The sequence below is a fragment of the Hemicordylus capensis genome, chromosome 1 (genome assembly GCF_027244095.1).
Source record: "Hemicordylus capensis ecotype Gifberg chromosome 1, rHemCap1.1.pri, whole genome shotgun sequence".
NCBI lineage: Eukaryota > Metazoa > Chordata > Lepidosauria > Squamata > Cordylidae > Hemicordylus > Hemicordylus capensis.
The window spans coordinates 153,251,493-153,274,510 of NC_069657.1; the positions used below are offsets into that span (position 1 = coordinate 153,251,493).

At 43.8% G+C, this 23,018-nt stretch overlaps 1 protein-coding gene across 16 annotated transcripts in view; it reads left to right on the forward strand.

Moving 5' to 3' along the window:
• Nucleotides 1-2,312: 2,312 nt before the first annotated feature.
• Nucleotides 2,313-23,018, forward strand: part of BIN1 (bridging integrator 1) — a 163,936-nt gene continuing 143,230 nt past the window's right edge. For 5 of the 16 annotated variants that reach the window (XM_053299066.1, XM_053299052.1, XM_053298996.1 and 2 more), the window contains exon 1: nucleotides 2,314-2,515. In XM_053299066.1, the coding sequence (XP_053155041.1) occupies nucleotides 2,435-2,515 (81 nt within the window). In that variant the 5' untranslated portion in view covers nucleotides 2,314-2,434. Of the gene's footprint in view, nucleotides 2,516-14,124; nucleotides 14,251-23,018 lie in introns of those variants that run through there. The other 11 variants (XM_053299001.1, XM_053298977.1, XM_053298985.1 and 8 more) reach the window with 5 other exon arrangements.

Consider the following 23,018-nt stretch of genomic DNA (forward strand, 5'->3'; position numbering starts at 1 on the left):
GAGATGGGGAGGTTCTTAATTCACCAGGGAACACATTCCAAAGCTTCAGGGCAGCAACAGAGAAGGCCCATCCCTGAGTAGCCACCAGACGAGTCGGTGGCAAATGCAGATGGACCTCTCTTGATGATCTCAATGGGCGGTGAGGTTCATAATGAATAAGACGTGTGCAGGTGTGTAGTAAATTGGTTGTAGGCTGAAGTTGCCTTGTGTTGTGGATGAAGAAGAGTATGAGGTGTTTCACACAATCAAAAGCTGTGTTCTACCCAGGTTTGGGAGCTGTGTGTGCTCCCAAGTTTTGGTTGTGTGGAACCAAAGTAGAAGGAAAACCTGGGTAGGAGTGATTGTGTGGAAGCAAGGTAGGAGGAAAAGCTACCCAGGTTTTCCTCCTACCTTGCTTCCACACAACCGAAAATTGGGAGCACACACATCTCCCAAACCTGAGTAGAGCACAGTTTTTGACTAAATCGCTGCTGCCCAAACTGGCAACCTCTGGCTTGCTAGTCAAGTCATTTCCCCACTGCGCCAAAAAGGTGGCTCTCATTAAACAGGTATATTTATGCAAATATGCAATAGCAGAAGCATTTCAACATACAACTTAACATATTCCCATCCCACACATCCCACCCCCACTCTGTCTTTAAAGCACCTGGCACAGGTCACAATCATACTCTGCTGCCCTGCATGGCATGGTGACCACACCACCCAGGATAGACTAAAGAGGATTTGGGGGTCCCTAGGTGGTGTGGAGGCCCTGGACTTCAGCCCTGAAGTCCAGGGGTAAGAGCACCACTGATAAAAGCAGGCCTGCTCAACTTCGGCCCTCCTGCAGATGTTGGCCTACAACTCCCATAATCCCTGGCTATTGGCCCCTGTGGCTGGGGCTTATGGGAGATGTAGTCCAAAAACAGCTGGGGGGCCCAAGTTGAGCAGGCCTGGATAAAAGGAAACAGTTTACAGGCAAAAACAGGTCAGTAGTCAAAAATGTACAAACAAGATAACTTCTTCTTGTCTGGGGTTAGACAGGAGGTTCAAGGTCTTAGTTGTTATGTTGAAATTCAGATGCTAAAAGTTCGGTTTATTGGCTCTTGGCTCCTTTTGACTTCCTGTCTACCTGGTGTGATCCTGGATCTCCCAGTCCTGGCCTCAGACTTGCACACCTTAGCAACTGCTGTCCATGGTTTGCTGAGCGCCAGCCAGCCAGGGAAATGTCACTGAGCATCTGCTAGCCTTAAAAGGAGGAGGGAGGGATGCTGCCTGATACCCCCACCCCACCCCCCCAGCCCCAGCACACAAAGCTGAGACTGCTGATTAAAAGTGCTTGGGGACCCTTTTTGAATCCTGCTCTCCTCATGAAGAACAGGGCAAACACCCCATAACACCCCTTTTCTCTTCTTCTCACCCCCCCACCCCTGCAACATTCCCTAGCAACAGGGTTCAGTTTGCCTCTAAATCCTGGGGTAAAATCTAGGACTTATGTTTGCTCATGGAAAACTTTGACTGTGTGTAATGTGTGTGAGAGAGAACGGATGAATAAGAAAGATAGAAACATTGTTGATGTTGCACAAATATGAGGTGATTGTAGTAGGTGTTTTAAAATGTTTTCTGTGCCAGGAGAGTGCATATGCACAAGCATGTGTGAAAGTATCTGCGTGTATGGGGCATGTGTGATATTATTTGCACAGCAGCAAGACAAAGGGCGTGCTGAGGTGGTTTTCTTTTAAATCATGTCCTTAAAGTTCTCTTACAGCAAAGACAAGGGCGGGGGAGAAGGAGGTGGGGAACGGGTGACCAGAAGCCCATATGCACTATTTGACTCAGGGCCTACTCCAACCTTGCTATGCTCCTACCAGTTGTCATCTCTCCCCTCCCACTCTTCACTCTCGCTATCTCATTTTAAACTGTAATCTCCTCAGGGCAGGGATTTTTGGTTTTTTTGTGTTTTGCTTTTATACCTGTAACAGGGCAGGGAATCTCCTCAGGGCAGGCATTTTTATTTTTGTCATGTTTCCTGTAAAGTACTGTACAAGTGCAGATAACCAGATTCCTCTGGCTTCTAAATGACTTTTACAGTATCTGTCAGGTGTCAGCTTTATTTTATTGTTGTCAGGGAAATACACATTGGCTTAGGGGAAGATGACAATCAAAAGGACAGAATATATGGTAAAAATATTGTGTATGTATCTGTTTCTTCGATTCTTTTGTAGTAAGGAGTATTCACATCCCATTTTACAGACGGGAAGCTTAAAGCAGCGTGCACTGTCCCTTTAAGACGTCTGCCGTTCCTTGCTGGTACTGTCTCTTTAAAAGGCTGTATCCTCCCGGCCCCCAGCTCTTGAAGAGGGCTATGGCCATTGTTTCGCTCCTGGTCTTTCCCCCCCTTCCTCCCGGTCTGATTAATTGAACTACCACCGCACAGTTTAAAAAGGACGGCAAGATGGCTGAGATGGGCAAGGGAGTCTCTGCAGGGAAAATAGCCAGCAATATGCAGAAGAAGCTCACCAGGGCCCAAGAGAAGGTAAAGAATGGGCAGGGTTGGGTGGAGGGAGCAGTCAGCGGAGAAAGGAAACGGGCATTGCCCTATTAGTCCAGAGCGTCTTCTGGGCCATCATGGTTTTTATTTTAAAATGGGGAGGCTTGCCAGCGCAAGATCGGAGTGTAACGGGTGCGCAGGCACGTATGCATGTACGCGGGAGTGGTGCAGTCCAATGCAATGTCGTGTCCCGGCTTCTCCCCCGACTGCCACCCGCTCCAGGGTTGTTCCCGCTGAGGATTCCTTATGTTCACTGACATTGACAGCTTAGCCACATTGTTTCTCCTGCGCTGCCGCCGCCGCCGCCTCTTTTGGACGCCCAGGCTGCAGTACCAGGAGTAGGAAGGAAAAGAAACGAAAAACGCAGGCAGCTCTCGATCTTGTGTGTGTGTTTACTCTCGCTAAAGAAGCGTGCGTAGGACTGCAGCCTAGGAAACGTCTCTGTGGGCTTTGATGGGGCAGTACGGGAAGGGAGAGTTTATTTCGATCATTGATCCTCTCCTGCAGTCCCGGTTAGATTTCAATGGATTGGTGATGCAAACGCCAGAGGGGCAGAGAAGCGAAGGTTATGGGCAGCAGCTACGGTGCATTATAGTGGACGTGTCAATATAAAAGCTTGCCTTCCCCAGCAGATGTTTTTCCCCTTCCCTATTTTTAGTTTTCCTTTTTGGGGGGCGTGGGGGGAAGGATCCTTTCGCCTCCATACCGTGCTGCCTAAATTCAGTTGCTATGCGGTGCGTTTCCCCTCTGGCGTTGGAAACACAGCAAGTATTCCGGGGAGAGAAATCGGAGCATTCTGTGCGTGCGGATGGTGGCTATTTATAGCTGTTTAAGGTCAAAAGGAACCCCCCGCTACCGGTTTTGGTCTGAAGCTCCAGCTATATGGCAGGCCTTGGGATGGGATTATGAACGGATCGACCAGAGGGAGGGTGTGTTTTGCGATTGCCCCCTGGCGGGTGTCCACAGCTTACATTTACGCCTATAATATTTGGGTTCTAGCGGTAGAGCCACTACGGGTTAAAGAAGGGAGGGCAGCGGGGAGTTAAACAAATCCGCTAGGCTAACGCAACGTCAGACGAAGTGTGGGCGAGATTTCCCTCTCCCACCCCTCCATCCCGCTTAAACACACGTGCCAAACCTCCTCCAGGTGGGGTCGTTTCAGTTGCAAATGCTCTCCCCTTCCCCGGGAAATTCACCGGCAAAGGGCTATGAAAACGCCAGTAGGAAATGCTGACCGTATCTGCGCACCTTTGCCCGCACTAGCAGAACAGGGGTATCTGAGCACCGATTCGCCGGACTCTGGGTGAACCCCCCCCCCGCTTGAAAGCGCTCTCTGAAGGGGAGGATCTACTCCAGCGCATGCGGGGAAAGCAAAGCAGACATTCGCTGTGACTCTCCCTCGACCTGGCTGGCTGTTCTCCTGTAATCCACCCTCTCCTCCCCCCCGCCCCCCTCCCGGCCGCAGTTGTCACTTTTCCCGACTGACGGACGTGCAAAGGTCAGGCAGCACTAGGGGGGGCTTTTGTTAAAAGCGGCTTTCGGTTGCGGCTCTCTGGGAGATTAGCATAGTCTGTCTGCAGCTGCGGCCAAAAGAGGCCGGGCAGGTAAACCTTGGAGGTCCCATCACCCGCCGCCCTTCATCTGTGGCTGCAAGAACTGACAACCACCGCCGGCGCTCCTCCTCCTCGCACAGGTTGTGTGAAGGCCCGCAGACGTGCTGCATGACGCCGTCAGCAGAGGCGCAGGAAGTGCCGCACGCAAAGCCACGTTTGAATCGGATTACAGTACTTGTTTTACGTTGAGACACAAATTGGCTTATTCTCAGTTAGATCGGATGCCAGGTGGACTGCACCCCAATTGCAGCAAGCAAGCAAGCAGACATGGTTTCCCACATGAGTTACTTGAAGGGTACCCCCCAAATATATGTGCCAAGCGCCTTTCATTCACCCTCATGAATCATGATGATTGAGTGGAAATGGGTTCTCACACTTGGTTCCCCAGGTGTTTTTGGACTAGGAACATAGGAAGCTGCTTTATACAGAGTCAGACCATTGGTCCATCTAGCTCAGTGTTGTCTACACAGATTGGCAGCAGCTTCTCCAAGGTTGCAGGCAGGAATCTCTGGCAACGTACTGTATGCTTTGGTAGTTAATAAAAAAAAAAAATCTTGTGCTATAAAAAATAAATAAATCTTGTCCTATCTTAGAGATGCCAGGGAGGGAACTTGGAACCTTGTGCATGCAGATGCTCTTCCCAGAGCAGCCCCATCCCCTGAGGGGAATATCCTGCAGTGCTCACACCTGTAGTCTCCCATTCAAATGCAAACCAGGGCAGTCACTGCCTAACAAAGGGGACAATTCATGCTTGCTACCATAAGATGTACTCTTCTCCCTTAGACCAATAGCCTTTGGCCTTCTACAGGGGTTGAGCTGTAATAGTGCCAATAGGTTCAAAGAACCCTTCATTGGGGAGCCTCGGGAGGAGCTACAGAGCTTTCTCTTCCCGGAGGATGGGGCTTCCACCTCTGTCTGCCTTGTGCCTTCAGCTGCCTGCTGCGCGGTCCCAGCCACCTCCTCTGGCCCTGCTCGCCTGACTGCGCACATCCTCCTTCCATCGGACATAAATACACATTTATTTGAGAGTAAGTCCCATTGAAAACAATGGGATTTACTTCTGAATAAAAATGCATATGAGAAGGTTGCATAAGGGTTGTAGATATGCTTTAATTTTCCACCTCCTTATTCATCCATCCGTTCATTCGATTTCTATACCGCCTTCCAAAAATGGCTCAGGGCAGTTTACACAGAGAAATAATAAATAAATAAGATGGATCCCTGTCCCCAAATGGCCCACAATCTAAAAAGAAACATACAATAGAAACCAGCAACAGTCACTGGAAGTACTGTGTTGGGGGTGGAGAGGGCCAATTACTCTCCCCCTGCTAAATAAAAGATAATCACCACTTTAAAAGGTGCCTCTTTGCCAAGTTAGGGAGGTGGCACCCCTGCTAATTTGCCACCTCCTTGCATCCTCCACCAAAGGTTATTTGCATTAAAAAGATGGATCCCCTCCATGCTTTCAGTACATTGTTGTGTGTGGGGTTAGGATTGTGAGGCAGTTGATTAGAAGACCTCAGAGCTCCCCTCCAACTCTAAAATTCTGTTCTAAACTTGTGTTGGTTGAATGGGGAGCCAGTGAATGATAGATATTTGGAGCTAAATAATCTCATACGTCTACTGTTTAACATGGTATATTGCCAGCATAACATTGATACTGCAGATCTGCAGGATATGATCTTGTGTATATGCACTAGTCATGGGTTTGTAGTCTTGGGTCTCCAGAAGTTGTTGGACTACAAATCCCATCATCCTGAGCCACAGTGGCTCAAGAGATGATGGGAGTTTCTCAACATTTGGAGGTTGAGAACCCACACCATCAAGCATTGACTCCTAAATTTCTCATCCACCGTGAAGCAGTAATTGTCTGTCCATTGTGTGACCATGCAGGGATCCCCATGTGCAGTGAGGCGTGCTTTCAGTGTTCCGTCAATTTTTTTTCATCTGCTTGTAGAATGAGTTTTGTTCTGGGCAGCAGTATCAAGGCAGAGTGGGGCCTTCCTGATTCAACCTGAGGGGGATCAAAAATCAGCTGAGTGGACATCAAAGAATTTGTGAGCATCTGCACGACATAGAGGGATCACTGCCTGGCTCCAGTGTTGAGGAGGGTTAACAGTGCTCCCTTGGTAGAGGATCCTCTTATGGGAGGAGTGGAGAGCTCGTCTTGTGGTAGCAGGCATGGGTTACCATACTAATACTATACATAGCCAGTGTGGTGTAGTGGTTAGAGTTCTGGACTAGGACCGGGGAGACCCAAGTTCAAATCCCCATTCAACCATGATACTAGCTGGGTGACTCTGGGCCAGTCACTTCTCTCTCAGCCTAACCTACTTCACAGGGTTGTTGTGAGGAGAAACTCAAGTATGTAGTACACCACTCTGGGCTCCTTGGAGAAAGAGCGGGATATAAATGTAAAAAATAATAGCTACCATGGGTTTGCCTTGGTTTGTATTTAGATGGGTGATGACATGTGAGCACTGTCTGCTGTAAGACACTCCCTTTAGGGGATGGGCATCTGCTTGCATGCTGAAGGTCCCAGGTTAAACCCCACCTGCCTCCAGCTAGGACTGGGAAAGGCTCCTGCCTGAAACTTTGGAGAGCCACTGCCGGTCAGTGTAGACAATACTAGATGGGCAAACAGTCTGGCTTGGTAGAAGACAGCTTCCTATGTTCCTCTGAGGGTGAACATGCCTATTCTGGTGGGCAGGCTTTGCAGGCTTGGGAAGGAGGCCAAGGGGCCTGTTCAGCTGCTCTTAGAAAGTGTCCAGAGGGGCAGGATCTCTAGTTATTATTTTTGACTCATCTAAGAAAAAAGGTATTGGACAAAACATAAAATTATCATTGTCCATGTCCTGCCCACAAACTTGCAGTCTAGGAGGGGGGAAAAGACATAAGGCAAAGGAAGGGGTTTGTGTGCAAGGGAGGGCAGTGGAGAAAGACAACACATTCCGATCTCTGCAAATTAGGGAAAGCCTGATTGCCTGCTGAGCTCCTTCTCAGGGACTCTTGCCTCATTCACCTCCACCAGTCCTGACCTGCATCTAGTGGGAGCAGAGCTCTGCTTTCTGAAAGGGCACTGGAGGCATGATTGAAGAGAGAGCATGTGCAGACTCCTGAGAAGGAGCAATTCCCCAATCACTCACTGCTTATCTCCGGACAGCTGTGGCTGCTCCCAAGAGTTCCTGGCATTCTCCTTTGGAGGTGCCCTGCATCACAACGGGGCCCGGTCCAATGTGTGAGAAGCTATAGGCAATGGAGGAACACTTCTATTTCTGCCTCTCCTGGACCAAGTTGGTTAGGGTAAAGTTTCTAAGTGGGGTAGGTCTATTTATGGCAGAGCCCTTTGCCTATGTGGCAAGTTGCAATGCACTGCAGAGTGTCACCTTACTCTTGAAAAGAAAGGCACAGCTGCACTCTTCTACAGCAGTTTGGAGCAAATGGTCCTTGATCTTTTGCTTTGGAATAACTTGCCTGGATCAGGCCGGGGAGTAGCATCCTGCTTCTTTTCTGCTGCTTGAATATATAATGTCTGCATCATAGCTCGAGGTTTGACACCTTAAGCCAGGGGTCTGTATATCCTGATCAGAAACCTATATAAAGTGTTTTATTCGAGCAGACAGCAGTCTACATTTTAACTCCTCCCTCAAACAAAACAAAACAAAACAAAACAAAAGTATTCTGACTTTTAAAACTGTTATACATGGCCTATTGCAACATTTAGGTTGAACTTGAAGTTGATGAAGTTGACTTTTTCAGGCTCTTAAGAGAACTGTTTGCTTCAAATGGGAGGGAATGTGCCACTTAATATTGTTGGAAGGAAAGGTACAGTTGTACCTTCTGAAATGGGGAATATACATATTCCCTGTTCCAGTAACATTCTAACACCAAAATACCTATAAAAACAAGTCAAAGTTCTATTAGCATGAATGATGGATTGACAATTAATTCAGCAGAATTCTGTCAGCTTCAGTTGGCTGAGGTGGATGGGTCTTATTGCAAATAATCTTGCATTTCACCCGGAAACTGTCTTCCAATTTTTATTTAAAAGCAGCAGATGGGGGAAGTGCTATCTTTAAAAATATATTTTTCTCAAGGAATTTGGGCAGTTTGGATACTTTGGGCTCAGTTACATGTGATGCTAAATGTCAGTGGCTGACATGACAGGCAGCCCTACATCGACCTAGCAGCCAGGACTGCTGCACAATGTGAAAGGCAGCTGCAATGGTGTAGCCTGATGGGGCTGCTGTGGAATGACTTAAAACCACTTCTGGGTAGTTGTGCAGGACTCCTTCCATGGGAAACAACATTGCACAACTGCCTAGAAATGATTTTAAGTTGATCTACAGCAGCCCTGTCACGCTACACCATTGGGGCTGCCTTTCAAGTTGCACAGCAGCACTGGCGGGTCCCTAATGTTAATGGAGGGCTGCCTGTCATGTCAGCCAGTGTGTAATTAGAAGCTTGACTACTTATGAGTAGCAGCGGCACAGGGCTGTGTTTTGGATTGGTACTGCAGTGCAGCGGTAGGAGGTATTAAATCTCTAATTACATGCTGATGTATTTAATAATGCATGTAGTTTTCGCAGAAGGCTAACATTTGTAGAGATGCAGCATGCCTGAGGGCTATTTCATTCAGCCCTCTATCCTGAGGCTGGATCCTCCATCCTCAAAGCAGGTTAGCCTGTATGTTAGCCTGTGGCTATCTCCCCCAAATAGAATATTGCAATGCTTTCTGTGAAAATGTGCAATAACCTTTTCATGATTCAGTTTCCTTCTATGAGAGAATTCTAGTTCAAGAAAAAGAAAACAAATATGGGGTGGAGAATGCAGCATTGACCCATCCTGCAGCCTGAATGCAAAGAAAAAGGAAGTTCATGACCCGCTTTTTAACTGGTCATCTTCCCATTGATTCAGAAATTTCTTTGGAATCTGTGCCTTGTGCCGTTAGGTTGTCATGTGACTTGTTGAGATTTTCCTAAGGTTGACGCGAGTGAGCAAACCTCCCAGTTAAATTAAGAACAACCTATGGTCTATCATGGTTAAAAAGAGCAGGGGTGGTGCTTAATTTAGAAAACAATTCATGTTGGGGGCGGGGTCAGCTTTGCTCTCCAGTGGCCTAGATACATAGTGAACAGTCCCTGATTCATCAGTAGTGGCGATGCAGGACACTCTGCACGTACTCATGCCAGCTGCCCTCAACAACTGCTTGAAAAACAAGCAAAGAAGTCCCACCTGTGTTATAGATGCTGGTCTTATGTGGAAGCTGTAAAGCTCTGCTATTGAAAACCAGTTTTAGGATTCTGCCTTCACCAACCAGGGATCAGAATGGAAGAATTTGATGGGAAGAATCAAATGTCTTTCAACACTAAGATGTTCACTGTTTTGTGAAATGAGTTGTGTGGTGTTCTTTTACAATGTTCAGAGTGGCTTACATGGGACCCCAGTGGTATGCAGTCGAGGCACTAGTTGGGTCCAAGCCCCCTTTGCTTTGACAGCACTTCAGCATTGTCTGTTTCTGGACCATTCACCTAGAATATTGCTGTCTGCTACTGAAAAATAATAATAAAACCATTTAATAATCTTGCCTTGTGGGCAACTTCCCACAAAGAATAAGGTTAGAAATCTATGTATACCTCAATTGTAAGTAATTCTCACAGAAATCAGTGGGACTTGCATATGCATAGGATTGGGTTGCAAGATAAGGGTGTTTCTGTAAGTTGCTCCTTTTTCAGTGTAATTGGGTTAGAACATCAGGGTGACCAGCTGGCTTGTGTACCTGGATCTGAGTACAGATCTGCCTCATCCCTTCCCATGTTAGGATTTAGACAGGGGAATGTCTTCCATGCATTTAAGGTGTGTATTTATTTATTTGTACACTGCCCCTGTCTTGAGTATCTGGGTGGTTCACAACAACATAAAACAAATTAAACAATTAAAGCAGTTTAAACCACAATTCCAGTTAAAAGCTTGGATGAATAAATTTGTATTTAAAGTATTTTTAAAAGCTGTCGGAGATGGGGAGTAGGGAGCTCATGCCAAAGTCCTGGGGTGGTAACAGAGAAGGCTACATTTTACATCAACTGCGGTTTCCAGACTACATACAAAGGCAGACCCACATTGAGCCCATTGCAGTAGCCAAGTCTGGATGTTAACAGCATATGTACAACTGCTTTGAGGCCGTTTATCTCAAGAAACGGATGCAGCTGGAGTATTGGCCGAAGCTGATAGAAAGCACCTCCGGTCACTGCCTCAACCTGACAGCAGGGATTGCTTTGGATCCAGAAGCACTCCCAGACTGCGTACCTGTTCCTTCTTGGGGAGTGTAACCCTGTCCAGAACCGGCAGATCAAAATTGTCTCTTGAGTTCCAACCCTGCACAATAAGCACCTCCATCTTATTTGGGTTCATTCTGAGCTTGTTATCCCTCATCCAGCCCATCACTGCCTCCAGGTGGGTGTTTAGAGAGGTTATGCCTTTTCCCCATGGCTCTGACATGGAGAAAAAGATATGGGTGTCATCAGCATATTGTAAACACTCTGTACCAAATCTCCAAATGATCTCTTCCAGTGGTTTTATGTAGATGTTAGAGTACTGGAGGCAGTATGGAGCCCTGGGGGATGCCATATAAAAGTTCACTTTTTGAAGTATAATGGTCTCCAAGCAACACTGTCTGGAATCCGCCTGAGAAGTAGGAGCAGAACCACTGCAAAGCAGTGCCTCCCACTCCCCTCAGATGGTCCAGAATGATACTATGGTTGATGGTACCGAAAGCCACCGAGAGATCTGAAAGGACCAACAGTCACACTTCCTCTGTTCATTTCCCATTGGAGATCATCCATTAGGCCAACCAAGGCAATCTCCACCCCATAGTCTGCCTGAAAACTAGTTTGAAATGGGTTTAGATAATCAATGTCCTCCAAGACTGCCTGGAGCTGGAAAACTACTACCCTCTCAATTACCATGCCCAGCCATGGGGAGACAAGCCTATAGTTGCTTAACTCTGAGGGATCCAATGCAGGCTTCTTCAGAAGTGGTCTAATTGCCTCCTTAAGACAGGAAGCCATCCTGCTCTCCCTCCAAAAGAAAACCACAGGGCTCTGTGGGCGCCAGGAGTTGAAATCGATTTGACGGCACACTATACCTTTACCTGGCTTATACAACAACCTCTTTTAACAGATGTTGAGGCAACATCTTATGCCATGTTTGACAAGAGGACAAGTGGCAGGCTGCACCATTCCAAGCAGCTGATCCCCATCCTCGAGTCACAAACTGAAACTGATCCAGCCTAACAATGACATGAGGAGTTGCTGGACACCTCTGCATTACACTCTGCAGTAACTGTCGAGTCTGAGTCCATCAGCCCAAATATGAGAGATTTTAGCCACAAAACCTCAAAATCAGTTACCCACTGTGATTTAAAAACCACAGTGGGTAACTGATGGTTCCAAATTCTGATGCAAGGGAGGAGAGGTATATACCAGACAACACACAATCCTAGACAACTCCGCTGGACATGAGCTTCTGCAACATTTCTGCAGTGTGGGAAGAATAGAATCACTTATTTGTTGCATGTACTGCCTGAGCATAGGTCTTCAAATGTGCTCTATTTTGTATCTGTCAGATTCTAGTTGGGTTTTTCTCCACTTCCGCTCCAGTTGTCTACCTTGCTGTTTTAGAATTATGGCAGTAATTCTGAAACTGTCTACCTTTTTTACGTTCTATATCATCAAATGTGCTGATGAAACTCAAAGCATCTGCCCTGGAATCTTTTGTGCATTGCAATCTGGATTCTGGGTACCCACAATTCCTGAGAAGGCTCAGGCTCAACAATCCTGGCCCCTCTGTTGCCACATGTGAACTAAGTAAACCTCTGAACACACTGGCCACTGTTGTACAATTGCTAATTTCTGGGGAAGGTTGGTTGATGTGGGCAAATTGGTTTTTCTTTATTGATCTTAATATAGAACTCCAAGGTTCCTCGGCTCACAGTTTGAAAACCACTGCTATAAGAGATTGTGCTGCATGTCAGAAATAGAGGCTAATTTAACAGTGTGATAATATAGCAATATAATATTTAATTCCATTGGAGTGTTTGTACAATTTTACCTTGGTTACATGAGGATGTTTATTTTGCCAAATCAAATCTAGAACTAGTTTTTGCCAGTGCTTAGTATGGCTTCTTTCACAAGTTAATGGAAAATTAATCAAAAGGAACAGTATCTTTGGTGAAGCATTCATCTTGATTTCCCTAGCCAAGAAAGAGGGAGACCTAACCATTTACCTAACTGTCCCTTAACTTTGATTTTACATTTCTCATGACTGATTTGTAATATTGTTCCTAGTTTTCCATCTTATATCTAAAATATCTAACTGAAGTGGTTTTATTCCATATTTTTTTGTTAGTTAATTATTGCCTGTCCTAAATTGAATAATTAAATCTGATTTAACATAGTTTCTTATAACCAGAAATATTACTAATGGAGAATAATATTACTAAAGGAGGATAAGACATCAAACACAAATGAAAAAGATCTTTGTATATTAGTCATGACAATATTGGCGTACATAGTGATCTTAAATTATAGTACCACAAATTTCTTCATTAGTTTGGACAGTAATGGCTACAGTGGGAAAAGAACAGGAGATACAGGATAGCCTTGTTGAGTGCTTCCTTTGTAAGTCATAAACTTCTAAAGAACATCTATTTATAATAAGTCTCACCTTAGACAGGTACACTAGTTTTATCCAAGACAAACAATTCCCAGCAATATTGACAACTGCTAATACTGAAGTCAGTATTTGATCAAATGCTTTTTGAGCATCTAAACAAAATTTAATACTTCCTTCGTACATTTAAATATCCTCAGTAATAATAATCACGGATGATAACCTTCTACCAGGTATAAAACTGGTTTGATCTTCATCAGAATAAGAAACAATAATTGTACTCTCTTTTGGGCAGAATAGTTGTCCTGATGTTAAACTCCTGATTAATAAGTGCTATTGGTGGGTAGGAATCTGGATTCATTACATATCTTTGTTAGGCTTAGGAATAGCAATTGTATTAGCTTTCCCCTCAAGATTCTGGCATGCATATTACCCATGCATTCCTTAATAGTCAAATATAATTGTTCTAACAGCACTGACAGTTTATAATATGCAGTTTGGAAACCATCCAGTCCAGGTGTATTCTTGAGGCCCAACATTGCAACTTTCATCCAAAGCGACTGGTGCTTGTAAAAGCTGGAGATCCTCCTTAGATAATTTAGGCATATGAAGACATGAGAGAAATTGTAAAATAGCTTCTGATTATTTATCTGTGGTATACAAATGTTTGAACAGCCACCCAAATTGCTCTACAATTTCTTGGTAGTAGTAACTTTTAAAACATTATATTTTAACTGTAGGATTAATTTTTTTAATGTTAGATGCTTCAAAACTGGCCAACAATTTTCCAGTTTCCCAATGCAATCGTTCCTGTAAAATATTATATAATTATATAATGTATAGATATTTTATTTATAAGCAAGATGGAATTTTTAAAATCTTGTTTCCTTAAACTTTACAGCTTATGTAACATGTTCATGTCACCAGTAATCATATGCTGCTTTTCCAACTTTAATATCTCTTTAATTAAAAATTCCTCTTTTTAAAATCTTTATTTTGAATAAAAACTCTCCCCTCCTTACTGCTTCCCCAGCATCCTGAATTGTTGCTTGTTTAACATGGGCTTATTTTGGAAGATTTCTCTCTCTCTGTTGGCTAGAAATATGAACCATAATTCAGATGTGTGATCTTGGAACTAGATGATAAAACCTTTGGGTGCAGCTCAGGGTAACAGTGATAACTGTGAGTAAAGATCATCAACAGGTGGCAGCTTTTTTTTTTTTTTTTAGTGATCTGTGCAACATATGTTAGATATCTCTGCTATATTTATCCTGTGGACAGGTGTCAACTCCACTAATTCAGATAGTAGGTCAGGAGCCTTGTGGGAAGCAAGGCAGTTTGCTTTGCAGCGGATGCCTGCGGAGGGGTGGGGTGGGGGCAACATGATACAAGAAACTGAGAGATGGAATCATGAGAGAGGATACATGGCATAGCAAGGTGAGTCTTCAGTTGTTGTTTTCAACAAGAATCATAAGTGCCAGTGATCCACTTGACAAAATCAGACTCTCAGATGGTGCTGATTTGTTCCTTGCAAACTTCTGTCTGGATTCCTCTATGGAAAAAAATGACATAAGTTTCCTTGCTGCAAGACAGTTTGCCCACCACCCCCAACCTTACCCTGCAGTGTGCAGCTGTAAGGGATGTGAAGTGCCTAGAATGGGCTCATGTGGAGTGATGTTGAGATGCTGCATGCATTGAAATTGTAACCTAGAACATGAGGGTTATGATGGAGCCTAATGGGTCAGAATATGTCTTGATATTTGACTTTATGCCACAGAGCTGTTTTTCCTTTGTCCCCAGATACAAGGCATGATATCTGGCAAGAGACAGGTTTTCCAGTGTGCCCTCTCCCACCGCCCAATCTAAACCCTATCCAGACATTACATTGTATGTGTGTACACATGTATGTATTGTGTGAATCACTGTATGTGGGTTAATTTTAAGTGAACTTGGGTACAGTCATTATCAAATGCATGATTCAGACAGAAAATGTATCAGTGTATGTGTGTTCAACATACTGTATTTACCCGAATACAAGAGAATTCTGAATTCATGCTTGCTACCACAAGATGAGGCCCTTAAAAAATAGAGGTTAAATACAGGCAATACTTATATTTACCCAAAAGGAAGAGGACTTGGAATTTAACATGACCCCCTGATTAACATGACCTCTTGATTTCTAACATTAAAGAATTTGGAAAAAAACCTAGTCTTGGGTTCAGGTAACTATAGTAATGTGTAAATAACTGTACATATGTGCAGATCTGCATGTCCACACACCATACATGGACTGTATGCTTCATCACCGTAATGTGTGAATGGGGCTCTAGAAAAAAACTATTAATCTTTTAGTCCCCATAAATTTCTGTATTCTCCTAGAATATCCTGGGATTCATTTCATGAAGTTACAATGAGATGGTTTAGCATTTATTTGTTCAGGCTGAAACCTTGTGTAATCCCCATACTTTATTTGTTAGCTTTAAGCTGTAATAGCCTAGAATATTGTTGTGGACCAAAATATCTCTGTCTTTTACACTCAGGTTGCAAAATGTCTTGACTTTGTTTTGGTTTGAGGCCAATGATTGATATTCAGACTAGTGAAGCACCACTACTATGGGAGAAGCACTGGTGGTTATGAAGAGTTCTACTAACTCAGATTCACTGCTCAAGCAATGGGTGTGTGTGCAAATTTTGACAACCTTTCTTTCTTTTGAGAACACTCTGTGCCACCCAAAAATATGTCCCTGAGGGTTGTGCAGCCCTCAGGGACATGTTTTTGGGTGGCATAGAGTGCATTTGGGGAAGGGGAGGTCATTGAAACCCCCCTGCAAACAATGATGCAACATTATAGTCTAGAACACTTCAGAAGCAGTGCTGCTACACTGGTGCTTTTCCTGCAGCACTGGAGCTTCGTTAATCTGGATGTCATCCAGTGTCTGATATACCTGCCACATCACTGCAGCTTCTCTTTGGTTGATGTTTCTACCAAAGCTGCCTATTAGGGTGATTCTGCAATTATTGACATATTGGGGTTCCGATCTTCTGAGTGTATTCTGAGATATGCATGGGAGTGGCTGGCTGAATAGATCAATTCCAGAATAAACTCTGTTATATTACTTGCCACACCTTCTGTCACACTTTCCATCTATAGTGGGGCATCTTTCTAAACTAACTTGACCAGTAGCTTCTGCCTTGTTCTTTGTTTTCGTAGCTTTGCTCTTCTTAAGAAAGCATTGGGCAAGATGGATAGTGGGAGGAAGGGCATTCACATCTAGAATTGCTTCTGTGGTGTAGGAGGACTAGAAGAAGGACATCAACCACATCTTCAGGTAGATTTTTGGAGAGGTGGATAGTGAGTTAACTTTTACATCATTAATGAGCAGCATAATTGCCAAGAGGTTGGTATCAGTTATTGTTAAATGGCTGTCTTTTGTTGTGATTTTGTGGCCAGTCTCTTGCTCAGCAAGATATAAGTAACAGCAGCCTTACTACTTTTTCTTAATATTCCCTATTTCTTAATGCCACATGAAATGTTGTAGAAAAGTAACCACATATTGTGAATTTCCCTGACTTGGGAAATAGGAGGCAAGAACTCAGAATTCTGAAAGGGTGGACGACAAACTGCCCTTTCTATTCAAAGTCTGTTTTGCCCTAATAGAAGGTGGCAGGTTTTGAGTAAGCTTTGGGCCCATTCAAATGGACAGTGGCTGCTACATGCAATAATGTTGGGCTGCGTCAAGAATGCGCCCACCGCATCTCTAAAGGATGTGCTGATGTGATCTTGGCACACCCTTCAATCACATGTAGGGGGCTATTGATCAGAATTGGTCCTCATGTTACACAAGGGTTTTGTAGGGCATACAGGGGGCAGTTCCCATGAACATGCCTCACTCGCAATTAAAGGACATGCTGAGATAAGTGTCGGCACATCCTTTATTGATGTTGGAGTAGGTGTATTCTTGCTATGGCCATGACATTATTGCATGTAGCGGTCACTATTTGTTTGAACTGGCTCTTTAATACTCTTTAATAAACCCCTGCTAACTTGGCAAAGAGGCACCTTTTAACGTGGTGATTCTCTTTATTTAGCAGGGGGAGAGTAACTGGCCCTATTCACCCCCAGCACAGTACCTCCAGTGTCTGCTGCTGGTGTCTATCTTATGTTTGTTTTTAGATTGTGAGCCCTTTGGGGACAGGGATCCATTTTATTTATTTATTTATTATTTCTCTGTGTAAACGGCCCTGAGCCATTTTTGGAAGGGCAGTATAGAAATTGAATTAATAATAATAATAACAACAACAACAACCTTTCCTAAAAACCCACTACACTTAATGTGCCTCTCTTCAGTTATGAATGGTGCATGTATGATCTCTCTGGAGTGCTACTTCTATGGATTTTGCCAAGAAGAGGAATGGGGGTGGTGGGGACAGGTCTGAAAAGATGAATCAGCTTGATTCTTGATTCATGGATTAGAACTGGGTGCATCAGTCCTGAAGCAACATAAGGTAGTTCTGAGAATTCTCTCTGTACGAATAAAATGACTATATGAATAAAATGACTATACGAATAAAAGGAGACCTTTCTTTATTAAAGTTGGTGAGTTCCTTGCCTTGTTTTAGAGTTCAGAGACCGAGTGAGCAGCCTACAGGCTTCTCTCTTAATATAGTGTTTGAACATGGTTGATATAATCTGGGGTGTACACAACCCTCTAATCCCCGCCCCCCAAGTCACTATAATGGCACTATCTGTCATGACACAACACAATTCCTCAGTGACTGTGCATATGTGTACTGAATGGTACTCTCTGCTCATGTAAAGTAAAGGTAAAGTATGCCATCGAGTTGGTGTCGACTCCTGGTGACCACAGAACCCTGTGGTAGTCTTTGGTAGAATACAGGAGGGGTTTACCATTGCCTCCTCCCGCGTAGTATGAGGTGATGCCTTTCAGCATCTTCCTATATCACTGCTGCCCAATATAGGTGTTTCCCCTAGTCTGGGAAACATACCAGTTGGGATTCGAACCAGCAGCCTCTGGCATGGTAGTCAACTCATTTCCCCAATGCAGATGGCTTCATGTAAAGTACCTGCTACCAATTTATAACTATGTATAGAATTTGGAATTTCCCCAAAGAGAACATATGTTGAAAAGGGTGGCTGGGAAGTGGTCATCTTTGGTCATGGTTGAATGCCTGGACATTTCTTTTACTACTCAGTATAATGTCTCTGTAAGGTTCAGAGATGCATGAGGACTGAGTAGAAGCCACTTAAGCAGGAACATAGGAGCTGCCTTATATCAAATAAGAACATTAGTCCATCTAGCTCAGTATTTTCTACACTCGCTGGCAGTACCTCTCCAAGGCAGTCAGCCACCCTACCTGAAGATGCCAGGGACTGAGGCTAGATGTTCTGCATGCAAACATATGTTCCGCCTCTGGGCTATGGCTTCATCCTCAGAGGCAGGGGTGGGGAACGTTGGCCCTCCAGTTGTTTTTGAACTACAACTCCCATCATCCCCAGCCACAATGGCTGGGGATGGTGGGAGTTGTAGTTCAAAAACAGCTGAAGGGCCAAGGTTCCCCACCTCTGCTCTAAGGGGAGACAGACAGTGCTCACATGTAGTCACCCATCCAAATGTAAACCAGGGCAGACCCTGCTTAACAAGGGAACAACACACACACACACACACACACACACACACACACACACACACACACACTACTGCTAGACTAATAGCTCCTCCACTTGCTAACCAAGCACTATTCATCCCCAGCACAACATCCCTCCAGTGGCTGTTGCTGGTGTCTATCTTATGTTTCAGTTTTAGATTGTGAGCCCTTTGGGGACAGGGAGCCATTTTATTTATTTACTTTATTTCTGTGTAAACTGCTTTGGGAAACGTTTGTTGAAAAGCGGTATATAAATATTTGTTGTGTTGTCCACTTTATGTAGTATACCCCTTTATTTATGCAACAAAGGCAAAAATTGAATTGTCTACTCTATATAGTGACTTTGGATGCCACCCACACAAAGAACTAGGCATCTAAAATGTTCTATGATGTCAGTGGAGCACAGGGAATGGAGAGTTTGAAGCTGCTTGCTTTTTATTTGTCTTGCTTGAATTCACTGGAAGCCAATGTATTCATATGCATTCACACAGGGAGGGGAAGAGAAAATGTCTTCTTCTGCCAAGAAATATCTAATCATGGTTCTGATCTTCAAAAAACACCATTGTTAAGGGAGTAGCTGCTCACTTTGTGCAAGATCTCATTTGCTTGCCTTGTGCTGCATTACACGTAAGAAAGGGGCAAACAGAGCAACCCTGTTACCCCCTGATTTTAGTCAATGGAAGCAATACATAAATGTATAAAATGAGCATTTGCAACTGAAATGTATCCCTGATGAGGGAATATTGGAAACATTAGATCTCTTTTGCAAACAATTTGAATTCATGATCTGACTGCTTTGGAGAAAAGAAGCTTTCATTTTTTAAAAAAACTGGATCCGGTTTTTGTTTAATGGATTGAATGGAGTAATGAGGAGGTGGAGTTCTGCATCTAGCCTTCATATGCCATTTGCTACCTTCCTTGGTTTTCAAAACAATTCTGTCTGCAGCTGGAACACAGACATTTGTCAACTGGCTTCTGGGTCAGTCAGCAAGGAGGAATGGGAACGCATGTGAATGGCAATCCTACAGTATTTGTATTTATTCTCATAAACCTGCTTGAGACCTTTGATCTCATGGTTCCACTACCTTAGTTGCCTGAGAGTCTTGAGATCCCATAACTGATATCCTGTATCTCACTGCTCTTTATGCATTTAATTCTCTATTGGTCTGAGGTAGACTGTCTCTAAACACAAAACATGTTTCTCAGTCTTGCAGAATTAACTTAAAGGTTGACTGAGGACCAAACGATGGAATTGTCTAATTGTGAACTTGATTTACTCTAAAGCGGCAGCCATAGGGAACCTTGGTTTTGATAGCATGGAAGTAGGAAGTGTTTAACCCTTGCATGTCATTTTCCCACTGAAAGCCCTCCCCCCTCCACCTGAAGTAATTTGAGAGTGGCATTATAGTAAATGGCTCGGTGGGTGATTTTTTTGGTGGGAAAACAGCACGGAAGGGTTAACAACATGAAAGTCTGAATGCCATAGGAGAGGTAGGCCGTAAAGCATGGGGAAATGCTTTAAATTTCTAACCAAGACTGTGGTGTTAGATTTGTGAATCTTATTCTTTTTTTTTAAAAAACTTATTTTGGAAAAAGTTTTGTCTAGAAAATGCCAAGTGATCTCAGGATTTCAAAGCAGAATATTGTTTAAAAGTAGCAAGGAGGTTACTAAAGGTTACTACTATTAGCTATTTGCTGTTTGGGTAACACATTAAACACAGATCTTATCTACAAACGTGTTGAGGATAAAGGAAATAGCTGACTTATTAACCAATTAACACTTTTCATGCATTTTTTAGATGGCTTAACAAGATCTGAAGGTTATTGTGGAATAAAAACCAAGTCTCTTATCCCACATGTCCTTTACTTTATGAATTCTCTCTCGTCTTCCTAAACATCACAGACCAGTGGAACACAATGACATCCATTATTTAAGAACACTGCAGCTCAACATTGACTGCAATGTCCTCGAGTAGTTCCTAGTTAATAAAAATGGTGCTCATTTTTTCTGCTACCTGTCACAGGTTTATCGCTGCCTCAATTTCCATTTTGGGGAAAGCATTTGAAAAGTGTTGCTAGGGTTGCCATTCTTTAGATTTTGCCCCTATCCCATGATCTGGTCTCTAGAAGTTAAATCTTAGAGGGGTGTGTGTGTGTGTAAACTCAAACATGATATACGACAGTCTGCTGCTTACACACTTCAGCTCGTGTGGTTCATTTTAAACTGTTCAGTGTGAGATATTATAGGATAACCCCCTCGTGTTCAGATCTGTGGTGGATAGGCTGTTGAGGATGGCAGCTGGAGCCTTTAGCATTCAGAAAAAATTAATGTGGTTATGCTGGGGGAAAAGGCACTGTACACTGTAAAATCCACAAGACATTGCCTTGTTAGGAAAGGCCTGTGAAAATAGATCTGTCAAGGTGCTTCTTAAAGAATGGAATGGATTCAGTAATAAGAATATCTGGAGGCAATGCATTCCAAAGATAAAGTGTAAATGTAGGTGTAATATTGGGATGGAAAAACACTCAAGCAGATGCCCTTGATAGGAGAACAGAGGCATTAACTAGAGTGCCCATGTTTTCATTTATGATTTTTTTCCCTTTGGGGGGTATTTTATTGAAGTTTCTGGAAAGCCTTTTTAGAGTTCTCACACTGACTATGACCTGGACCTATGATGTTTGGGACTTCTGTCTTTCACTTATGAAATGTTGGAGAGTATGGAATTGTATTCACAGGGTACTGCCTTATCACACATGGCAAATAGTAGCTGCTCATAGGACTTCAGGGTGGATGAGGATAGGTTTCCAGGCCCAGGAAACAGGATCTGGTGGGAAATGTAGAGGATACAAATTGTAAGTACCTGGAAGCAAGGTACTTCTGTGTGGTGAGGTGGTCGCCTTTGGCAGCAGATTATTGAGGTGCTAATGAGGCATCAAGATGCCTCCCCCCAATTTTCAAAAAAGGAAAGAGGGGAAGGAAGGTACATGAAACCTCTTCTTAGGCTTTCTAAGCTAGGCCTGTTGTTCATCTGCACAGAATACCATGGCTTTTCACCTGTGCTCTACTGCTCTTGCCAAATTAGAGCTCTTCTTCTTTGTTTCTAATCGATCCCTTCACATTAATGTAATTTTCACACTTTCCCTCCCGGATACAACAGCAGTTTAATATGACTGTTTTTACTTTTACTTTAGAAGGAGAAGAGAGCCGGGGATATGGAGTCATTGCAAACTGCACTATTTTTTGCTCTCTGTGCCTCTTGCTAGGGTTACAGCTAGCTATACATAGGGTTTAACTAAGCCATGCTAAATGCCTACCTGAATACCAGAGACTTATGATGATGTGAAGTTACAGGGCATGGAATGTGACATTGATGCAAGCTGAATTAAGTGATGCTATTCTGGCCCTATTGGCTACCTAGTTACTAGGCAGTTAATATTTTAATTTGCCTTCCGGGTACCTACAGAGTTTGTCTATGACAGAATGAAAACATGAGCAGGATCCATGTTAGAAACCAGTGTTGGCGCCTGTGATTGTTGTATGTTTTTAATTAAAAATAGGAATTCTTTCACACTGGTCCTAGCTCTGAACTTTTAAACTCCTGCACTGCTTTACCTACTCCTTACTGGTTCTGTTCCTGTAGCCTGACACATGAAATTAGCAAGTGAAGCTTTGCTGGCAAAGAGACACATGGCAAGAAATGTCTCACTTAAATGTGTATGTGTCAAGATTGTGTACTCGGGCAGAGCCAGCAAAAAAAGAAAAGGGGAAAAAAGTGGCAATCCTACTCAAAAGGGATTGAGTGAGTAGAAAGGCTTTTTGGAAACTACATTGCAAAATAAATACCTTCAGTGTGCCAAGACTTGTCAAGCCATTTTATTGCACACTTCTGTTAGTATAGCCCCCACATCTTCATAGAGGCATTAGCATAAAAGAAGGACCTAGAAGGACTGGCACAAAAGCTCAATGCTTTGACATGGAGATCCAGTGTCCCAAAGACTTATCGATTTTTTCCCCCCTGGGGTAAGTGATCATGCCACTGGGGACAAAGGAAGGGAAAGATCCTGTATGTTTGAACTGCTATGAGAAGAAGGAATTTCAGTTGGTGCAGCTTTCCCCCATTATGCATGACCAGCTGCAGTGGCCAAAAAATCTCTTTTGTACATCCATTACAAGCACAGGAGTCCTGTTCTCCTTTGTGTTTGGCTACCTTATGTCTTGTGAGACCGTGCTAACTCCTGTTCTCTTTTGCTCTCTCCCTTTTTAAAGCCTGCAAAGGCCTAAAGCCAGGTCAATGTTGCTCCTTGTTGCAAGAAGCCTGGAAAAAGCACAGTTGCCTAGCAACGCTTTCAGCTTCCTGAGGCTTCCGGACTAGTAACTGTCATTATGCATGCTGTTTTCTCCCTCTTCCCTGAAACGTGGTCACATCTTGATATGGATTGGAAGTGGTCTTCCCAGTGGTATCAGGCCTGACCATTCAGCGGGGGTGGGGGGGGGACATGTGAAACCTACCATGATAAAGAAGGACTGGCATTTGTGT